Genomic DNA, 22255 nt, shown 5'->3' with positions numbered 1-22255 from the left:
CGAAAACATTATGGCGACATTGACTCCGGAGGTCTGCGGGACATCCCTTCTTAAGTAGTATGGTTCGGTCCGGCTGTCGACAGACCACGTCTGGCATCCTATGACCTCGTTTCTGTTTTGGGAGAGAAGGTCCTTCTTGGCCTAATCAAAATGTTTCAAGAGCAAGAAGAAAGGAACTGACTGTTCTGGAGATGGTTTTTGGCTCAGGGGTGACAGCTCAACCCCTGCTCCTGAGGGCACGTGGGGGACAGGACGCTCCCGGGGCCAGGGTTCTGGGGTGGTTCTGTGGTTTGGGTCTGCCCTGGAAGCCAGAGGGCAGCAGAACAGAGGCGCTTAGTGGGAGGGCGGTCAGGGTAGCAGAAACGGAACGTGGGCACTGCCTCGAGGGTGGCAGGGTCTGCGGAGGCACAGTCCAGCAGGTGGGCGGCGTGTTACTGGAGACCGGCCGTGGGCATGTGGCAGTTCCAGTAATTCTCCAGGTTGTGGTGTGTGTAGCAGGAAGGGCAGAACAGTACTGCGGGGGAGGTAGGAGACCCCGGAGACTCCTGGCTTGGGGACGGCATAGTCCGGCCATCACAGGCAGCTGACTTGGGAGGTGGTGTGAGGAGGAGTGGGCTGGGGAAGGGGGAGGCTGTCAGGTAGGGGCTGATCTAGTGGTGACGGACGGAGGCCCCGAGCCGTGTTTGTGAACTGCTTCTCGCCTCTCAGAGAACACTCCCGTTCGGGGGTCTGAAGCGAGAACCCCGTATCCAGCGGTGCCTAGCACCTGACGTGCTCTGGGATACACACGGTGGGCAGTGGGCCTCACGTCACAGGTCACGCTTGTGATCTCCCTGTCCCTGTCTGTCTCGGTTTCTTAGGTGGCAGAAACCCAGTCCTGCGTGGGTTTGGTTCCTGCCCACTGCCCGGCCACTCTCCACTCCCTCTGGATGATGTCCGAACAGGACCTGGCGGACGTGGTGCAGATCGCCGTGGAAGACCTGAGTCCCGGTCACCCAGGTACGGCGCTGAGGGCCGGTGGGCGGCGCCTCCGTCTCTCCTCTCCAGAAGTCCAGGAGCGCTGGCAGGGCTGGTGTTTCCTTTAAAAACAGAGCAAGAAAGTGACGTGTGTGCGGATGGTGGAAAATGGAGGCTCAGCCCCACATCTGGCCTTCCCCAGGGGTAGCCCCCGGACCCCACAGTTTCTTCCTCCCATCCCTCCCCCGCCTGCAGCCGTCCCCTGACACTTGGGGTTCCACCACGGACCTCCTCGTGACCTCCTCTTAGAACTCGTTAGTGCAGGTGCTTTGTTGGGGTGTACCGGTCGGCCTCAGGCACTGACGGACCGACTGACGGACCTCTTCCCTGTAGACGTCGTTCCCCGTGTTTGCGGTAAAGGGCCTGGCTCCCATCTCTTGGCAAATATTTTTGCTGGGTAAGTTCCCGGAAGCAGAATTTCTGTGTATGTTCAGAATTTCGGTAAGAAACGACAGATTTTCCAGAAATGTTTATTAAGTCATTCTTTCATTGACTGGGAGAACTTTTTGTTCGATACTTTTATTAAGACGGGTAGTTTTTCTTAATGACGCTAAAAGCACGTATCTACTTTGAAATTTTTTAAATACTTGTTTTGAGAAGATTCTTTTTATAAAGAAACCCCAAGTTTCAGGGATTTCACCTATGAAAAAACTTTGTCCGCACATTTATTTTAGAAGATTTCTTTGTAAACTTCTTTTCCTTTCTTCTCTTCTTTATGGTTCGAAGTGAGAAGTGCACATAACAGAATCACTGAGTGTGTTAGTTGCCTGGTTATGGTTTTCGGAATCACAGCATTGAAATGCTGACTTTTTTTTCCCACATAAAAGAGAATTTTCGGAAATCTCCCAAGAGAGTACAGTGATGTCTTTCTTTTATGAGCTATTTGATATTTTAATTGAAAAAAACCTTCACTGGGGGAAAAATTAAAAAAAACCTATTTGGAGCTTAGTTGTGCAGTGGGAGGGAGAGCAGCGTGAATGGTGTTGGGGAGGCAGCCACGAAGTCGAGGCGCTCTTCATGGGCTGCTGTGCTTTGCCTCTGGTTTGTTTGTAAGAACCACTGTCACCTGGTGGCCGGTGAGAGCGGGAGTCTGTCAGGTCACGGACAGGGTCCGCTCGGGGAGTGGAGCCGTGTGAGCGCGGCTTCCCTGCGGCAGCCGGCCGGCGGCGTAGAGCCCGAGCTTGGAGCCGGGCCGTCTCAGCGCCGCGCCTCCGGGGCCATGGAGCGCAAAAGACGAAAAAAGCAAAAAAATAAGAAAGTGGAAACACGATCACTGTCCATAAAAATTTGAAAAATCACTTCATATTTGGGTAGGTGAATGACTGTGTCTTCAGAAAGCACACACTGCGATGTTATGCGAGAAACTTGTTGCAGTTACGTAGATTTTAAACTTTTTTAGAACTCTTAAAAGTCTGTGTAGTTTACTACCCAAGTAAATTCTTTCTTTGTAGATTATGGTTCAAAGAGGGCTTAGAGAAACCGTGTCTGACCTGGGTTTTGTCCAGTCTCCGTTCCCAGAGTAACCGGGATCATAGTTGGCAATTCGGTGAGACCGCCGTGCGCCGGGCTCTCTGAAGCCCGCGTAGACAGACGCCTCCCGATCTCTGGCCCGGAGAACTCGCACGCACCCGGCATGTCCCACGGGGCACACACGCTGGCCTCCAGAGTGGGCTTGAGAGGGAGATGGTTTTTTCTCCTTCATCTCTGTAGTATGAACTCTGTCGAATTTAGAGGTGGTTAAGCAAGTGGAAGAAATAAAAATGTCCCGTGATCCTCACAGTAGAACTGCTCATGGGCGTGGGCGCCTGTCTCCTTCTTTCTGATGCTCTGGTCTGAACCTGCACGTCCTCCCCATGTGGCCCCCCCCCCCCAAGCTCTCTGGCTTGGACACAGACTGCAGCCTCCATCGGGCCTGGCCTTCAGCTGATTGTCACAGCTTTAACATGAGCACTGACTTCTTCTACCTGATTCCAAAAATAACGTGTGCAGAATTATACAGACCAGTGCCGGTCATTTGTGCCAGTGTAGCACAGGACAGCTGCCCCGGCCAGAGCGAGCCGTGCTGGAATGGCCGGCGTGTCCACCTTTGTTGTTGGCCATGGGCCCACGTCCTTTCCTGGGGCTGCTTTGCTGCCCTTTGCTCAAAGCCTCGAGGTGGTCTTGCTGCTGTGGGCCTCTTCTCTCCCGTTACAGGAACGAGCTGTGTGGCCCTGCACAAGTCACTTACCGTCCCTGGACTTGCTTCCTCGGCAGCAGATGAGAAGGATTAGGGTCATGATTGCCAGGATCGCTCTGTCTTCCAGTCCTGGTACAATTCACCAGTTTCCACGGGGAGCAAATAGACTAAGGTTTTGAGAACCTGTACTTTGCTAACCGCAAACACTTGTGATGGCCTGGATTTTCCCTTTTTTTACTTAATTAAATGGGAGTTCATGCCCCCACATTTCCATGGAGGCAGTTGAAGCCGTCCCTGCTGTGCGGGATCCACAGGGTATGGCACACAGCCCTTCGGGCAGCGGGAAGCTTCTTGTTCTTGCTGGCCCTTGGCTGGTTTCTGCAAGGTGAAGCTCAGGATGATTTACTTCTAGGTAAATCCTTGCCTAGAACCCATGAAAGGCTTGTGTTTGAGCCTCGGACTGTTTATCATTACCTTTTGATTTCTTGTATTGACACAAAATTGAGATGTGATTTGGAACCTCGGAGCCTCCTGTCCAAGCGACGTGCTTAGGTGGCGGTGAGGCCCGGCTCCTGGCTTTCCCCCAGCCCTCCCTCAGCACATGAGGACTCACAGGTCCACGTGTGTGGGTGGCTTTGTGCAGAGGGGGCAGGGGAGCTCTCTGGTCCGGGGATGGGCCCTTTGTCCCAGCTGGTAGCAGGTGGGAGCTGGCTGGAGTTCCAGCCTCCGCACGGGGCTGCGGGGACGGCGGCTCCGTTTCCCTGAGTGGAGGTGATTGGGCGGTGGGTGGCCCCGGGGAGAGGAGCGCCGTCGGAACAAGCAGACGAGGGTGCCTGTCGCGGTGAGTCTGTCCTGCTTGACTGGAGTGTGAGGTGCACTCGGAGGGTGGACGGATGCAACCCCAAAGCGTGTGTGCGCTCGTGTGTGCTTACAGGCGTACGCTTACACCCCGTTGTACTGTGTGTTCTGTGCGCACTCCGGTGCGTTCTCACCTACCAGTCGTCATTCTGGACGAGGGTCCCCGGCTGCTTCACCGTGAGAAAGTCGGTTGAAGCTGCGGAGCAGGCGGGCGTCTCTGCGCTGTGTCTGCGGCCATGTGTGGCCACGCAGGAAGGAGGAGGAGAAACACATGGGACGGGCGCGCTGGGGACTGCGGGCGGGGAGAGGGCGGGGAGAAACACTGCGGTGAGACGGAAGGGGCTTCGTGGTGTGACGTGAGGACGGATGACCAACCTGGAGTGCTGTGTGCCGCTGCAAGTCCGTGTGTGTTTTCAGGTTGACCGGGTCTGGGGCCAGAGCTCAGGGATGGAGGGACGTGTGCCTCAGGAGGGGATCTGGTTGTGGCCCTTGTGGGGTTTGATTGTGTGTGGATCTCCAGTGTTGAGTTTGTAGTGACCTTGGGATGGAGGGAGGGCGCTGGCTGTGGGCAGGGCTGCTGGTCCCCCACGCAGGGGCTGGGTGGCCGTGGGTGTGACCGTGTCGTGTCTGCGTAGGAAGGCGCCATATGCACCCAGGGGTTTGATTTCCAGATGAGGTCGCCACTGACAGGCCTTTGACGTGGACGGAAGTCCTTACTGTCCTTGGGTTTCATGAAGCTGGGAGTCAGGTCGGGGAGCCGCACAGAGCCCCGGGAGCGGCGTGTGGCTCTTTGGTCGGTGAGAGCACGGCTGAGGCCGGGCGCCGGCGGTCCCAGCGCTCATCCCTGCACCAGCGGTCCCAGCACTCACCCCTGCCGTGTCTGCCTCGGTTTGCAGTTGTGCTGGAGAACCATGTGGTGGCGGATGACGACGAGCCGGCCCTGAAGCGCCAGCGCCTGGAGATCAACTGCCAGGATCCCTCCATCAAGGTGAGCTCCTCCCTGCGCGTCCTGTCCTGCCGGGGGTGCCCGCACCCCTGCACTGCCCCAGGGGCCCCCCTGCCCGGGAGGGGCTCCCCCCACGGCCTTGCTGGCTGCTCGCTGTGGCTGGAGCTCTGTGGTGGCCCAGGGTGTGCGGCGTCTGCAGGGCCCGCCGGCCTCTCTGCACTTCCCACCGTTGTCGCGATGCCCCGCGTGCTTGCGCCATGCGGTGCCCGCCCCCGGGTCTCCCGGCGGACGTGGAGGCAGCCTTCCCTGCGCCTGCAGCCGCGTGGTGAATACTCGTCTTGGCGAGGGGCTGCTGTGATCACTGTGGGGCCCCACCCAGCGGGCCGGACCGTCACCCACGCCTGTGGATTCTCGAGAAGCCCCGTGTGCTACCTGTGCTCGGCAGCTCTGCTCCCCGCGCCCTGGTCCCCGCAGCCCCGCGCCCTTTCTGCCCCACCCCCATCTCGGGGACCCGAGAGGAGAGCACCAGCGAGTTCCCGGTCCCTGGGCTGCAGGGACCAGCGCGGGTGCTCTGGTGCAGATGCGGGGTACGCGCAGTGTCTCCGCCCCCGGGGGTGGTGGCGGGGAAGCCAGGGGCTCTCCTGGCCCAGCATGCGCTGGCAGCCTGGGGCCTTGCCGGTAGGAGGCAGCCGCAGCGCAGCGGCTGGAGGTGCCAGGCCCGCCACTGGGTGGCAGGCTTGCTGTGCACAAGCCCTTGGCTGTGGCCGCCCCGTGTGCCGCCTCCCCAGCTAGACGGGCTGGCCTGCTGGTGCGCGTGCCGCCTGTCGCCCGGGGCACACCCTGCACACCCCGCACACCGCCGCTGCTCCTGCCAGGGACTGGGCTCACCCGCGGGGGCGGCGCGCGGCCCCTGTTCTGCGCACCTGTTGCCCCTGGAAACAAAGGAGCCCGGGGCAGGGCCCGTTCTGCTGGAGCGGACACTGCTGGGATCCGGGCCCCTAGAGCGGGGTCTGTGCCGCTGTCCCCTGTGGCCCGACCCCCCTTCTGAGCGGGTTCTCCTTTCCTCTTGCAGTCATTCCTGTACTCCATCAACCAGACGATCTGCTTACGGCTGGACAGCATTGAGGCCAAGCTGCAGGCTCTCGAGGCCACGTGCAAGTCGTTAGAAGAGAAGCTGGACCTGGTCACCAACAAGCAGCACAGCCCCATCCAGGTCCCCATGGTGGCGGGCTCCCCTCTCGGCGCGACCCAGACGTGCAACAAAGTGCGATGGTAAGAGCCCAGCAGAGGGCGGGCTGCCTGCTCCCCGGCCCCCCGGTCCCCCAGTCCCCCGGCTCCCTGGTCCCCTGGCTCCCCGGCCCCCCAGCCCCCCAGCCCCCCAGCCCCCCGGCTCCCTGGTCCCCTGGCTCCCTGACTCCCCAGCCCCCCAGCCCCCCGGCCCCCAAGCCCGGCTGTTCATGTTGCCTTGCGCGTGGGTGGACGGCTCCAGTTTCGTCACAGCTGCAAGCCGCACGCGGGACGCCCAGCCCCGTGCCTTGAGGTCCTTCCCCCGGTCTCTGGTCTCTGTCGGACAGAAGCCGCACGGCGCATCCTCTCTCTGGGCCGGGGCCACTGGGTCCTCGCAGATGTGCATTCCTCCCCTTCCTCTCGGCTCTGCCTGGCCCGTGTGCTCCCCGGTTGTGCTTATCCACTCGAGTCCCGGATTTTCCCTTCATATCATATTGTTCCTGTGCCTTTTTCTTCTTTTTAAATATTTGGAATCTAATGTCAGTGATGTGTGTGGTCCTTCAGGCACTGTTTGAGTTGGAATTTGGTAAAGGATTTGCTTAGACGGGAGAGGTGCCTCGCAGTGTTTGGCCTGTTCATGGATGTCCGTCCTCGGCGCCCGTGAGATGCCGGAGCCCCCCCAAGGAGCTGAGGCTCAGTCTGGCCCCTGTGCTTGTCCTGCAGCTGGCTCCAAGGACGTCCAGCGTGTGGCGGTGGCAGAATTAGTCCTTGTAGCTGACGAGTGCTTGAAGCGTGTTTGGGGGGGCCTCGCTGCCAGTGTTTGCTGGGCTCCCCTGTCTGTGTGCCCCGGGGACAGGAGCAGCAGGAGGGCCTTGGTGCACTTTTTCCAGGGAATGTGGGGTTGAGGAGGGGTTCCTGGTGTGGTTTGGGGGTGCCCACGACGAGGGTTAGCGGCCCCTGTCCTGTGTTGTCCAGGACAGCTGTGGATCACCCCTGCCTTGTGGGCTTAATGGGTAGTGTCCTGTGTTGGGAACGCGGTGTGGCCTCACACCCGATCTCTGTCTCTCAGGGGGGATGGTTGTGGTATTCTCTGAGACCGCTGTCCTGCCCGCGTCTGTGTGTCTTCCCCCAGCGGACACTGGCTGAGCGTCTGCTCTGCAGGCAGGGACACTCCGCCCCAGCTTGTTTCGGGATTCCTTCTCTCCGGAGCGGTGTGCGCTGTTGGGAGCACAGGCCTCTGGGTGCCACAGGGTGCCGAGGGCTGAGCTGGGCCAGATCACAGAGTTGTATTAACTCTCCCCATCTTGCAAAGCAGGACAAGATGACAGTGACCTAGGCATGCCTTAGGACCCCCTTGGCACCCCCATAGTTTTAACGATGAAGCTGGCAGGGGGGAGGAGGGTGGCGGTGCCCCCAGACTGGTGCGCCACGTCCCTCCGGGGCTCGGGCGGTCTGATGACGGGGGGGCTGCTTGGCTAAAGAAAGGCATTGCCGGGCTGCAGGAAGCCCCCAGCAGTTCTGACCCTCCTCAGCGTTTTCGTGATTTCAGGCTCGTGGGGAGACCCCATCAGCACTTCCCTGAGCTGGTGCTGTGATGGCTGTGACCCGACCTGCGTGGTTTTCTCCACGTGTGTTGACAAGTGGCAGAGCGAAAGGCAAGTTTTCTGGCTTGGACGCAGATGCTTAACCTCGTCCGTCCACAGCTCTCAGGTTTCCTGGCTTTACAGAGTGGTACAGGTGACGTAGGATGAAATCATTCTAGAATACGCAGGCGCTGGGCTTCAGCACAAGGTGCGTTAACTGTTAGTAAAACCGCTAGATGCAGACACTGACGGAAGAGGAATAGAAGGGACAGTCCTTTCTCTGTTCCCTCCTCGGCGTGGCTTTAAATTCTGCCTTTTTAAAAAAAATTTTATTTATTTGTCAGAGAGAGACACAGGGAGCGAGCGCACGCACAAGCAGAGGGAGGGCAGGCGGACGGAGAAGCAGACTCTCCCCCCACCGAGGGAGGAGCCCTGCGCCCCTGAACAAGTGATTTTTATAGAAGTAGGTCAGTAGTTGAAAACGACTAAGATGAAATTTGGGGAGAAGTAAAGAATAAGAATTTGATCCCAGTACAGCAGTGAAAAAAATACAGTTTAATTTGCAAGGTACAAATATGTAGACACGTAAGTAATTAAAAACTCTTAAGTGTGGGCAGTGAGTGAACGTAGAAGAGGGAGAGTCGCCAGAACAAACCAGAAGTGGGTTAACACCAGGTCACAAAGTCCTTTCGCCAGTTATCTCTTTTGGGCCTCAGGTATTGGAGATAAAAGTTGGATTATTTTGTGTGCAACCCGTATGCTTTTAAGAAGAGCGTAGGATCGCTTGGGCCTGTCTGCGCTTGTTGCGGATGATTCGTGGCGGGGTCTGAGGGTCACCGGGCCCGACGGGTGCCGGCACCGGAAAGGTCTTTTCAGTTAACGAGGATCCCGGGTGGTGCCTGAGGACCCGTCCCTGCAACGCCTCACGCTGGCATTCGGAGAGGCCGCCCGTGGCCCAGAGCCGGCCGCGACCCCCGGAGCAGGGTCCGGTCCCTCTGCACGCGGAGAGTCACTGCCCTGTCGCTTGCTTCTGATGACGGCCGGCCCACGGGAGCGCACTCCGGGCTCGGAGAATCCGTCACCCGTCCGTGTCCCCTGGGCACGCGGAGCGGGCGTGTGGCGTCCGATGGTCAGCGTCTACACCCGAGTGCGATCGTCTGAGCAAATCAAGGAAAGGCAGTGACGGAAGCTGTTTTCCTGTGGGGCCAACGCTTGATCCTTGTAATAAGAATGTCTGTGAGGGTCTTGGGCGCGGTTCCGCCCCGTGGCGGTGCTCTCCTTGGGAACAGGACGGTGGGCTGGGGTCACTGCAGGCATGTGCTTTTCGTCCTTGAAAGTGCACCACAAATTCGGATTTTGCTTAATTGTGATTCTGGGTGTTGCGACTTGAGTCTTCACCTCTGAAGCTGCTTTCCCCGGTGGCGGAAGGGGCAGGCGCCTGGAGCGCTCCGGGATGGGCCGTGCCGGTCCCGGTACCTCGGGCTCTTCCTTCCAGGGGCTGTTGGGGGGACCAGGTGCACAGACAGGGACACTTCCCCAGGTCGGCTCAGAAGTTCCTCCTTGGCCCTTCTTTGAAGCCAGACGCAGAGGCCTTTGAGGAGGGTGCAGGGAGCAGGACGTGGCCGAGTGCGGCGTAACCCCAGGGGACGACCGCCAGGAGGCCGGCAGCACGGCACCTGGGCACAGCGGTGCCAGGATCAGGGGACGGGGGACCTGCTTGTGCAGCAGGGTCTTCCATTTATTTGTTTTTTTAAGATTTTATTTATTTGAGAGAGAGAGAGAGATGGAGAGCACAGAGGGAGAAGCAGACCCCCTGCCGAGTAGGGAGCCCGACGTGGGACTCGGTCCCAGGACCTTGAGATCATGATCTGAGCCGAAGACACCCGTGTCACTGACTGAGCCCCCCAGGCGCCCAGTGTGGCGGGGTCTTATAGGGCTGGAGTGAGTCGGAGGGCAATTCAGATGTGGGTGTTCTGTTTCCATTAATGGGATGTCCTAATTAGAAAAATGCCGTTTCTTACTTTTAAAAGCATATGTTTTTTATTTTTTTAAGGCACAAATGGTTTATTTATATTGAGATATAATTGCCCTACAACAGATTTTTATTTTTTAAGCTTAGATCTTTTTTTTTTTTTTTTTTTAAGGGCTTTAGTGTGTTTCTACAATTATGAAACAGCTGCGGTAACCCAGTGGCCTCGTTATAATACTCAGACATGAAAGTGATTTCTTTTCAAAGTCCTGTCCTTCAGAGAGCTGTGTCACACCAGACACACAGACGCGGGGCGTCGGGTTATTTTCCTGGAAGCTGCTTATTTGCCCACGGAGACCCGAGACACTCGATCAGCAAGTTACCGAAGGCCCCTCTGCTCCTGGTTGCCGAGTCGTTGTTCTGTTTCTCGCAGGCCTCCTGTCGGAAACGCGGTGGGTGTTTGGGAAAGGCTGCTGTGCCCGCCCCGCGGCTCCCGGGCGGAGCGCGGTCCCGTCCGAGCACCTGTGCCGGCCCCGCGGCTCCCGGGGGTGGGGGCGCTGGCCGGCGCGGAGAGCGGCTCCCCTCGGGGCCGTGGGCCTGCTCAGTCAGGCGTGGAGCCCTGCGCGGGCTGCCCCGGCAGCGCGGTTGGAATCGCGGACGGATGGTTTGGTCTCAGCCACGTTGGGCTCGAGTACAAACTTTGAGTTTTTGATGTTTCCACTGACTTGTGGACGTAGGATTTCTCTTCGGGACTGAGGCACACCGCGCCGGACAGCTGCCCCCGCGTAGTGCCCTACTCACGACCCCCGCACGAGGGACGCACGCAGCTCACGCCTGTGCGACCTGGGGAACCGTAGCCCGCTCTCACGACGCGCACATGATCTGACACCGAAGCAGGTGCCGCGTCGGCCAGTGTTTGCGGAGGTCCTGCGCGGTCTCGTGGGTGGGTCGCTCGAAACTCCGCTCGGAGAGAACCGGCGCCGAAACCCCGTTGGTCTTTTCCCTTACGCAGCTCTCTCGTTCCTGGCTTTCTTCTGCTGCTGTGAACGCTCTTGTGTGGTACATTCCAGTTTGCCGTTGTTTACGAGCCGCTGCGACCAGGGTTCTCCTGACCCCGCGGGCTGAGGGTCGCAGGCTGGCGCGCTCTGTGTCTGAGCACGCGGCTCTCTCCTGTTTACGTCCCCCCGGGCACCTGTCCAGGCCGCTCTTTGCTTGCGAGAGGGTCAGGACTGGAGCCTGGCTGCGTCGCGGCTCCCGGGCAGGCCGGCCTATGCGGAGGGCGCGGGGTTCATGGTGGACACGGGCCCGCCCCGCCCCGGACAGGAGGACCTCGGTTGTCGCCCCCCTGCTGCCGCACCCGCCTCGTGTGCGCTGGTTGAGGCGAGCGGTGCTGTACGTCGATGAGCCGCGTTCCTGTGTGCCGGTCCGGGGACAGCCGTGACAGCGGCGGGGGACAGAGGCATTCAGGGCGCGCCTGTCTGTGGAGTTTCAGAAGAATCTGCAAGTGCGTTTCCTTCGAATAGAAAGTGGGATTACTTGAGATTTTTGCTAGCTCTCTTTCATTGACAGATTTTTTCCTTTGGAAGATGTGTATCCTGTCCGATTTACCCAGCTGAACTTTACGAGTGGTTCCTTTGCATTGGGAGGGGATCAGCTGTCCGCGGAAGAGGGTCCACGGGAGGCTTCACCGCAGGGGGAGGGGGCAGAAATGTTCCCAGATATTTTTCGAACGTTCCAGCGGGACTCCTCCTCCCGCAGCCACAGCGCACGGAGCCGTTCCTCCGGCGTGCCCGACGCTGTGCGGGGCTGCTGGCGTCACTCGGGTGGGCCGAGGGAGGCACCGTGAAGGAGCCGGCGCCCTGTGAGGTTGTGGTCTTGCCTCCCCCTTGACGGCAAGGCCCCAGCCTGGCTCGGGTTGGTGCGAACGACAGACGGGAAGCGCCCGGGCAGGAGGGCCGGTGTCTCTCCGGTGCCCAGAGCATGGTCTCGCTGAGCTCGGCTTCTTCCAGGAAGGAGTCGGCAGGGGCCTCTCCTTCGGGCACTTGGACTCATTTAGCCTTGTCTTTGGAAGGTTAGTTTCTCCTAGGATGGTCGTGCCCGCACACCCGCCCACGTAAGGGGAGGTTTCGGCACAGAACGTGGTTGTGGCCTCCCTTCTCCGTCTTGCGGTGGCGTGAGGCCCGGTCCCTGCGTCCCCCAGCCGCGGGTGCCGCTGCCGTGAACACCCACGGGCCTGTGGCCGTTGGGATTAACCCGACTGGCCGGCCGCCGGCTTCTGCTCTTCCAGATGAGCGGGAGTGTGCGGTGAACGCCGGCGGGGCTGCTGGACGGTCGCCTTGCTCACGGGGAGCGACCACCCGCGCGGCTCGTTACAAACCTGACCTTCCGGGCGTGCCCGTGCTGTAAGGGAGCTCCAGGGGTGTTCTGGGGTGACCCCAGCGTACGGAGATTCCCCGCCCCGCCGTTCCCGTGGCGGACGGGCTAGTTGGGGGCCGCTCGTCCCCTCGAGCTCGCTGCAGCTGCAAACCCGGAGTAGCCTGCCGTCCGGTCGGAGCCGGGCCCCGAGCCCCCCCTGCCGTCCTCGCTGAAGGGGTTCTCTCCGTGAGGACGCAGCCTGGCCCTCGTGTGTCTGCGTGTGCAAGTGTCCGTTCGGGATCGGTGATTCGCCCCTGAGGTCTGCCTGAGGTTGGAGCCGGTTCACAGAGCTGCTGTCGCGTTGCTCGGCTGACGCGGGGCTGACATCAGGCTCTTCTAGAGAACCGCTGGAAACTCTGGGTCCCCTGACTTGGCGTGATTTTGGCTTCTCTTTGCCTGAGGTCTGCTTGTGTTTGTCGCTGGGCCGTGTGCATGTCACATGCTGCGCTCCTCTCCGGTGTTGGCCGGCCTGGGTCCCGGCGCCCCTGCCCCTCCTCCCGGTGTCCCCGCCTGCATCGACCATGGCGTGGGTCCGTAAGCCTGTGGCTCAAACAAGCTTCTTTTCTGTTTTCCTTCTGTAGTAAAAAGGGGAAAACACCAACTTGTGAGAAATAGTTTAAATCCCGCATTTTTCAGGAAGATTTTCTTTTTAAGTCTTTTATTTTTGTGGTCTGTTGATTTTTTAGACTTCGGCAGAGCCCCTTGGCATACGTTCAGATGACAGTCCCGTTCTGTGTGAGTGATGAGCAGAGGGGGTGGAAATGTTACCGTCTACATTCTGGTTCCGAGAATTCTAACACACAGCGGTTTCCTGCCACAGAGGAGACGCTGAAGGCCCATTTGTGACTTAGCTTGGAAGATGTTTGCGTGGTCTGGAAGCTGGAGACCTGTTGTTTTCAGTCCATCAAAATAAAACCGTGAAACCCCACACGGAAAGGGTAGCGCGGTGTAGCAGGAAGTGCCATCGGGCCGTTCCTGGGCTGGGCTCACAGGGGCTGAGAGCGTGAGAGGCACTTGGTTTTGAATACGAGCTCTGTCACCCGTAAGTGGGGAGACCGTGGGCACATCCATGCCCTCCGCAAGCAGCAGTCCCTCCTCAGTGCGCGGACGGGGAAGCTGCCCGTGAGGTCCCGCGTACGAGTGTGCGGCGTCCTTCTCTCCAGCCCCCGTGAGGCTGCAAAGACGGATCACACAAGAGTTCTGTGCACCGAGGGTCTAGCGTCAGCCCGGCCTCGTGCCCTGTGCTGGGCCCCGAAGCCCGCAGCGTTCCAGGTCCCCTGCGTGGATGACCGCGCCCTCGGCGGTCCTTTGGGTGTCTCCTCGTGAGGTTTCTGTTCTGGCCCTGATTCGTGGTCTCTTTCGGCACGTGGACCAGCAGCTTGAGACCAGGGAATCTGGAGTCAAGAGCCAGAGGCCTGCGCTCAGTCACCGGGCTTGTGTGGAAGTCATTCCCCTGTGACACGCAGGCTGGAGTTCTGGGCACTCGCCGGGCGGCAGGTGGACAGAGAGAGCCCGTGTGCGGTGCGGGGCTGGGGAGTGCCGCATGACAAGCCCAGTGCGGCACGTGGGAAACAGCGAGCGGGGCACACCTGTGCCTCTGACCCGGGGGACATGTGTGGGATTTTCTTGTTGGTGTTGGGAGCTAGTGGCACCGGCAGAATCCCGGAAGAAGTGGTTGGAAAAAACACAAAACCGCGGGGCTCGCTGGGGCTGGTTTCTAGACCCCCAGGGAATTCTAATGTTGAAACAGTAGTGGCTTATGAACTTGTCTCCTGTCCCGGGAGAAGTCTGGGACAGTGTCACGGGCCGCGTGGGCTTCATACCTGGTCTGCACGGGGAAGGCAGTGCGCTGCCTTTGTTTCGAGAGTGTGTCCTTCCACGTGGGGTCCCCGGGGCGGTGCTGCCCACCGTGAGTGCTCCTGGGGGCGTCGCTGTGGGCCCTGGACTCAGTCACTGTCCACAAGGGGGAGTGGTCCTTGTGCCCCTGGTCACAGGTCACTGTGTATGTTTTACTTCTGAACAATACCATCTGGAGGTAAGCGTGTCCAGCTTGGGTAATTAGCATAGCCTTAGTTAGGCACATTCGCTTGTAATCAGCGGAATCGTAGAATTACAACAGGCGGCACAGTCTGTGTTATTTTCCTTCATTTTATTTTTAAGATTTTATCTATTAGGGTCACGTGGGTGGCACAGTGGGTCAAGGGTCTGGTGTCAGTTCGGGTCCTGGGATGGGGCTCCCTGCGTGGTGGGGCATCTGCTTCTCCCTTTCCCCCGGCTCGTGCTCTCTCCCGCTCTCTCTCAAGTAAGTAAAATCTTTTATTTGATAGAGAGAGAGAGAGAGTGCACAGGCAGGGGGAGCAGCAGAGGGAGAGGGAGAAGCAGGTCCCCACTGAGCAGGGAGCCACATGTGGGGCTCGGTCCCAGGACCCCGAGACCATGACCTGAGCGGAAGGCAGACACTTCGCTGACGGAGTTCCCCAGGTGCCCCAGTATTTTGGTTTTTATTTAATAGAAACTTAAGAACCAAAATGACAACCATATAGGTAAGGATATAGAAGATGATTTAAGGTTGTCAACGAGTGAATTGGGCACATAGTTTTTAGAAAACAAAATGAGGGAGGGAGAGAGAAATCGGCGGTTGGAACGTAGCAGAGAGCCTAGAAATAGGCTGCCAGGAGGTGCGAAGACCCCCCCCGCGGGGGAGGGGCAGCCTTTTAACTCGTGGAGTCAGGACACCGGGACACCTGCAGGCAGAACAGAGGAAGGAGCCTGGGGTCACATCACCCCGGAACAAAAGTTAATTTCCAGTGGAGCACAGATTTCAGCGCAGAGCCCAGACCTGCAGAGGAAGCTGTAGGGGAAACTTCGAGACCCAGGACCTGGCTCGGACCTCTTAGACGTGGTCGTGAAAGCAGCGTCCGTGAGGTCAGGGAGGAGTTGGACGCGGTGAAATGACGCGCTTAGGCTCCTCGAGGAGGGGAGATGCGGGCCCTGCCGTGCGGCCCGGCAGTCCCGTTCCTGGGTACCAGCCTGGAGAAGTGAGCGCGTGTGTCCACAAGCGCCTCGCGCATGTCTGTGGCCGCCTCGTCTGTAACGACCCAAACCAGCCGGTCTCCCGCTGCCCGGGTGGGGTTACAGGGGAGAGGGCAGGCTGCCCACAAGTGACGCCCTGTGCCGCGGGAATGTCCTCAGCCGCCCCGAGGGAACCGACCTCGGGGGGTTCCGCCCGGCCCAGAAAGCCGGTCTCAAAGGCTAGCGTGTGTCTTGCGTCGCCAAGTGTGAGAGGAGCACAGGTGGAGAGCAGGCTAGCGGTCGCTGGGGGCAGGGGTGAGGCTGGGAGGGCACACATGTGTCAAGGGGCAGCGTCGGCCCAGGAGCACGGGCCCAGACACGCGCACGCGTAGCCGGGAAGTCTGAGGAAGGACTGGAGGCTCGTTCCCAGAAGCGTTCCAGGGTGAGTTTCGGTCTTCCCCTACTGTACTGAGCTACGCGCTTTATAGGGTGTCACCACAGGGGCACGGGACTGTGGGTACTTTTACCACCTCCGGTTATTTCAGAGCAGAAGCCGTAGGCGGTACTATCGTGTGTGTGGCTGAGAGGCGTGGCAGAGCCAGAGAGGGACCGGACAGCTGTGCGGGTCTGTGCCGCCGTTGGCCAGCACAGCTGGGGGGGCAGCCACGCTCATTGGACATCTAGAGCAGGTCGGCAGGAGCGGGAGGTCAGGATCACCTGGCAGGGGCCGCTGGGCGTCTCCAAGACCAAAGAAGGCCTCGACCCCTCCCCTGATCTGGCCAGGCCCACCTGGGATCATCTCCCTGTGGTTAATTTGGGGTCATCCAGTGCGGACTTTTCATCACATCGGCAGAACTGCTTCATCGCACATGCAGGTCCGTGTGATGGAGTAACTGGGGAGTGTCCTTCCGCCCGGGCAGGACACGCACATTATGGTGGCGGTTTTCCCGTGTCATCCCTTCAACGGCAGTTTCATTCTTACGAGTGGATATAGATGTTCCTTAATTTTTGAAAGATGAGATTTTCTTCTGTACACCTGAGGCTGATAAGCTGCGTTAGTTGAAAGTGTAAAGTTTCTGGTGTGTTGCAGCACTGACTGATTTGCTTTCTCAGATGTTTGCATTGTCATCTGAATACCATCATTTGCTTAAAACACTCCACGAATGCGCTTTCCCCAGTTGAATTTCACTGTATTCCTTTGCTTTTTTCTTTTTTTTTTTCAAAGATTATTTTTTGACAGAGATCACAAGCAGGCAGAGAGGCAGGGGGAGAGAGAGGGGGAAGCAGGCTCCCGGCTGAGCGAGGGCCCAATGAGGGGAGGCTCAGTCCCAGGACCCTGAGATCATGACCTGAGCCGAAGGCTTTAATCCACTGAGCCCCCCAGGCGCCCCATTCCTTTGCTTATTTGGAAGTTCGTTCCCATCTCCTCCTCTTCCTGGAGTTTGCTGGGTCCATCGGCCGACGTACTTCTATGCAGCAGGGGCAGAGAGAGAGGCAGAAGATGAAGAAAGCGTTTCTTGTAGCTGTGAGGCCGCAGGTGTTAAAAGCTGTTTCGGACGGATCTCCTGACCGTTCGTACCCGGTCGGACAAAACCGCATCCGTGTGTCAGCCTAGAACGAACGCGTAATAGTCCAGGATTCCGACTGCGTCCTGAGATGGATGGGGCTTCCATGTTGACTAATCCTTGAATCCGGGGATGACTTACCGCTTAAAGGGAGACGAGGGTCCGCCCTGGTCCTACTTCCAGGGCTAGTTTTCAGTTTCCAGTGCTGAGAAGCTTCGTTCCGGGAGGGCAGACGCCTCTCAGCTCCTGGGGCCGCGTTTGAGGGCCATGTACGCTGTCATCGGGGATGACGTTTGATCATCTCCGGGCTCAAGAGGGAACTAGGTCGTCTGTCAGTTTTGCCGGAAGCTGAGAGCGGATCGGCTTTCTCACACCCAGCCTGGTGCCTCCCCGGGGCCCCGCGTTCCGCTGGGGGCTGACCCCCCGGACGGACGGCGCGCGTCTGTGTCGCTGCAGGGACAGCTCCTTCCCCTTTAAGGCGGGAAGGGGGCTTTGTGAGAGTGATCGGACACGTCGCCCGTGGTGCGCTCTCGAAGCAAAGCGGGTTTAGTTAGAGTTCGCTCTGCAAGGCGAGGAAGTGGGCGTGCGTTGCTGAGAGCGGCCCCCGTCCAGGAGCCCCGGGACGTCGTGGGCGCCCCTTCGGGCTGCTCGTTCGCCTTGACGCTGGCTGCTTCCGGACATTGCTTCCTTGCCCTCGACAAGAGCTGTGAGGGAGGACAGGTCTGTTTGTCCAACGACGTTGCCAGTCGGTGCCACGAGTACATTTTAATCTGTTCCTCCCAGACGTCGAGAGCTTTCGGTCCTGCCGCCGTGGTGAGCTCCCATTAGCGCACTGGTAGCCCGCAGGCTCGTGGGAGGGGAGGCTGGGGAGGCCTGTGTGGGACCCCGCACAGAGTGGGGCTCCGCCGACTTTGCTGGAGGGAAATAGCAAATGCCCGAGAACCAGGAATCTCCTGTCTCCACGTAGGAGACTCGGAAATCTGGAAAGCCCGCTGTACCCGTGGTACCGAGTCGAGGGTCGCGGCCCGGGTTACTGTGATGCCTGCCCTGTGGCCAGGCTGTAAGGATTGGCTTCCTTTAGGTCCTTGTCCGAGGACAAGTAGAATCGCCGAAAAATAATAATTGTGAATGAAATGCCGTTGATTCAGTTTTTATTTTAGAAAAGCACCTCATGGTCCTGTGGTTTCCACGGGTGAAACGGCGCTGTCTGTGCCCCTGATCTGGGGAGAGGGGGTTTAACAGCCGTGAGGCCGTGACGCATCCACACTTTGGGTTACATGAAACTTCTCATGTGAAAGCATCGTTTCCCCCCGAGTGGTAAAATTTCAGAATAACCTCTTCGCACGTGCTGCTGCTGCGCATTTCCAGTGCGGCCCTGCCCCCTCCCCGCAAAGCACGCCCCGACTTCCCGGGACCACAGCTCCAGTGCCGGACGCTCCATGACCCAGTGGTCCGGGAGTCCGTGAGATGTGCTGTCGGCTGCCGCTTGTTGACACTCACAGGCCGCCTCCCAGAGGGTGTCCGGGCAGGGTCCCGCCTCTCGGAGGGGACTAGGGACTCTGTTCTGTTGTCTAATCCTTTTCCTTTGGAGGGAAGAGCCCAGGCTCTGTGTTGCGGTTCCCACACTCCCCTGGTAGCAGCCGGAGGGGTTTGCCCCTTTCCTGGCAGACCTAACCCTGGGGTGATGCTGGCAAGCGTCGTGCTGAGGAAAGCCTCGGTTTGTCGTGGAGGACGTCTCTGGGACGCCCTGAGTACGGATAGCAAGCTGTGTTTGTGCCGACACAGTCCTTCAGAGACCCTAAGTGCCCGACACCCCGGGAGCTCTCGCTCCTTCTGTGTCGATATTCCTCCTCATCTCCACTGAGAACACCGGCCGCGAGGGACGTAAACTCTCTCCTCAAAAGAAAAAAAGTAAAAAAAAGAAAAAGGGAAACACCTCCGGTTTATTCTTCGCCCGGTGTGGAGCGTCCCTTACCTTGACCCGTGACTTCCGCTCGGGGCCACCTCCCCGCCCTGAGTGCAGGTCAGGGGGAGCCGACTGTATTGAATGACTCTTATGTACGCTGAAAATGAATGTTGTTGTTTTAAGGTCTTCTTTTTCTTTGTGATTCTTTTGTTCCCTAGCGTCGTCCCCCAGACTACAGTAATACTCAACAATGATCGGCAGAACGCCATTGTAGCCAAGATGGACGACCCCTTGAGCGGCAGGGCGCCGGAGTCCCTGGAAAATGTCATTAGCAAGTCAGTAGCCACAACACCAGCCCCATCTTTCACTGCCACTGCCACCGAGATGAGTCCCCTGGAGAACCAGCCAGCGTTCCGAGCCGGGCACAGCCGGCCGCAGTTGTCCGTGGTAGGGGAGGGCCGAGCCGTGCTGCGGGTCCGCGTCCTGACGTGCTGGCTGGAGGAGCGGACGCGTCCAGGGAGAGGCACTTGGGGCTGCCGCGTCCAGTGCTCTCGTGCTTTAGGGGAGCTGGCTGGATGTTTCCACGGCAGCCGCTGGAGCTTGTGTCCCCCTCCCTGACTGCCCCGCACTCACGTCTGTCTGTCTGTCTGTCTCTGTAGCAGCATGTCAGGTCAACAGACAGCCTTTTTTCAAGTTTGCTGAGTGAGGAAGGCATGTCCAGGTGATGTTTCTCTTTGGAGACCCGGTGGAGGTAACCTTGGTCAGAAATAGGAGAGCTTGACGGCAGCGTGGACGGTGAGGTCACTGCGGGCGGCCCTGCCTGGCCGTCTGGGCTCGGCTTTTCCTGGGAACGTGCCTGAGAGGCCTCTTTGGCCTGTGGTTTCCATCAGTGTGTCCACAGAGTTCTGTTTGGCCTTTGCTCTCCATCCTCCCCCAGCTGTGTCCTGCTTCCTTTATTGTCCCAGCCCGGTCTTGGGGGCCCCGCCGGGCCGCGGCCTGCTGTGCCGGGTGGGAAAGGCCATCCAAGGAGACCCGGCCCGTGGAGGCGAGGCAGGGTCAGGCGGGCCTCCAGCGGGGCTTGGCTGGAGGTCAGCTGTCAGACTCGGAGCATTCAAGAGCGAGGTCAGCTTGGGCAGGCTGCGGTGGAGTCAGGTTCCGAAGGTATAGCTCCCTCCCCGCGGCTTAGCCAGGGTCGGAAGCGTGTTTTGTCTCTGTAAACAGGGAAAGTGCGTTTCCTCCCCTTTCTCCCTGCTTGCCAGGCCCGGTGAAAGGATGTTGAGAAGGTCCTGGAGGTCCCAGGGAGCATGTCCTCAGGCAGTAGTACATAGCGATGTTTCGAGCCCTTCTCGGAGCTGGTGGCTTGTGTCTTGTTTTTCGGGCAGTAGCTCATTGCTCCTTGTCAGGATCCCTAAGTGTGGTGAGACGATCCCCCAGGACGTTCTTGGCTGGCTTTTTAGACCCACGTGAGTGGTTTTTGTCGGTGGGAAGAGGCGGGAGTGGTCGCTGCCCTTAGCAAAGCCCAGTTGCTTCCAGAAGGTGTAACAGTGTGGAGTGCATGGTCAGTGGGAGTCTCCAGGCACACCTCCTCCTAATCCGGTCTTTCTTTGACATTGTCTCCAGAGTTACGCACGTGTCTGATTTGCGGGGTCACCTCTGTGATCAGAGAGCTGCAGTCTGGGCCTGGAGTGACAGTGGGTTGTGATTTTCCTTCTTTTGCGATATAAACATGTTTGCACGCTTTTAAATTTCATACGGTTTCTTCCAACCCCAGACTATTTTGTGCTGTGGAGGTGCTGTCCGTCTCGGTGGGGAGAGCCGGTGGGAGGCCCCGTGCGCGCTGCCCCGTGCGCGGTTAGAGGCTGATAAGCGGAGGACAGAAGGACATGGCGGTGCCCGGGCGCTCGTGGCTGCCTGTGCGTCGTGGCGCTCTCACAACATTGGCTGGTGTTTTTGTCTCCCGCTCAGCGCGGTGCCGGGGCGACGGCAGAACACCATTGTGGTGAAGGTGCCGGGTCAAGAGGACAGCCACAACGAGGACGGGGAGAGCGGGTCGGAGGCCAGCGACTCCATTTCCAACTGTGGACAGTCAGGAAGTCAGAACATCGGCAACAACGTCACTCTCATCACCCTGAACTCGGAAGGTGCGCCTGCAAAGCTGCTTTCTTTTGCCTGAACGGCAGTAGGTACCATTTTGTGTTTTGTCTTGTTTTCTGCCTCTTAGGAAAGCGAGACGGGCCTCCGTCCCCGATGGCTCAGCTTCACGGTTTGTCAACGTCGTCAACACGGTTTGGCGGTGCCAAAATGACCCACGCTCGGTCGAGACGTAATTTGCGTTTTGCATCTGGGTCTCTTCCCCGGGCTGCTGGTGCGGGGCAGGGCTCCCCGTCCCCCGATGATCCTGCGGTCAGCAGCCACCCCGCCCCCGCATGGAGCACCCAGACACGGCCGACCTTGTGGTCGCTTTTAGCGCAGGATTCGGACGTTCCCTGAGCTGTCGCCCGCAGTATCGTGTGTGTGACATGACTTTGTCCCCCTGGAGGCTAACGTGGATGTTCTGAGCACGTCTAGGCTGGGCCGGGCTCGAGTGTGAGGCTCGGTGGGTTGGGGCATGACGTGCGTTTTTGACCGCGCATTTCTCAAGCTCTGGTAGGTTTCTCGGGACGTAGCCCCTGCTCAGCGGGGAGGATGTGCAGACGGTCGCTGTTTTCCCGGAGAGAAGAGTGACAGCCGCGTGGATTTCGTGTCTGGAGACCGCTGTCCGTCCTGCTCGCTCCTCTTGTGGGGACATGCGCGCTGTGTGATTTTGGGGCTCTCCTCCCCGGCAGCACGGGAGCCTTCCACGGCGTGCAGACCGTCGGGCTCTGGAGACTCTCTGATGACAGGCTCTTGTGCTTTTGTAGCCGGCAGCTGGTCACTGTCTTTGACCAGGGCTCTGTCGGCGTCTCTGCCAAGAGCCAGACATAGGTGCTTGGGGAGGTCGTGTTCTTCCTCCCGTCCCGCCCGTGCCTGGACGTGAGCCCGTTTCGCCCACACCTGGCTTCCCGTCCCCCTGCATCTCCTGCCGCGGTCCGATGTCTGCCCGCGGCTGGCCTGCTCGGTGCAGCGGACCCTGCTGCCGGGCACGTTTGTCCTGCCTTTTTGGGCCAACTTAGGCTTCCCACACAGCTTTTTACAGCAGGGGCGGGCGGGGGACAGATGTGTTTGGTGCTGTGCTGCTCACTTTGAAAGCCTGGGTTTCATTTCTAGTGTCCTTGGGAGGTTTTCTGGTTTAGGTCCGAGTTGCTGATTTTTACTTTAGGAGCTGTGTAAATTCCTTAGGACAAGGATGTAGATTTTTTGAGCAAAGGTTTTCCTGTTACACTGGTTACCATAGCTGAAACAGTGAAAACAGTATTTTCTCCAAGTTTTGCTCACGTCGGACGTAAACTGCTAGGATGGGGACGGCAGCGCAGGAGCGGGGAGAGAATGAGGGCTGAGGGACAGCCTTTCTGTACATCTGAGATCTGATTCAAGTTCTGTAAGGTCGACCATCGTAACGCATGCCGTTCAGTGGTGTTTTGTATGTTTGCATAGCGTGCAGC

At 58.9% G+C, this 22255-nt stretch overlaps 1 protein-coding gene across 9 annotated transcripts in view; it reads left to right on the top strand.

Annotated features, from left to right (window-relative positions):
• LOC122911148 (BTG3 associated nuclear protein) overlaps positions 1–22255 on the top strand; it is a 115239-nt gene that overhangs the window by 23334 nt on the left and 69650 nt on the right. For 7 of the 9 annotated variants that reach the window (XM_044255576.1, XM_044255577.1, XM_044255580.1 and 4 more), the window contains 5 exons: positions 861–999; positions 4948–5039; positions 6070–6269; positions 18893–19009; positions 20640–20815. In XM_044255576.1, coding sequence (XP_044111511.1) covers positions 861–999; positions 4948–5039; positions 6070–6269; positions 18893–19009; positions 20640–20815 — 724 coding nt within the window. The remainder of the gene's footprint in view (positions 1–860; positions 1000–4947; positions 5040–6069; positions 6270–18892; positions 19010–20639; positions 20816–22255) is intronic. The other 2 variants (XM_044255582.1, XM_044255583.1) reach the window with 1 other exon arrangement.

The sequence above is a fragment of the Neovison vison genome, chromosome 7 (assembly GCF_020171115.1).
Source record: "Neovison vison isolate M4711 chromosome 7, ASM_NN_V1, whole genome shotgun sequence".
Lineage (NCBI taxonomy): Eukaryota > Metazoa > Chordata > Mammalia > Carnivora > Mustelidae > Neogale > Neogale vison.
Note: the sequence above shows the minus strand (reverse complement) of the source record. Positions and strands in the feature narration are given on the sequence as shown.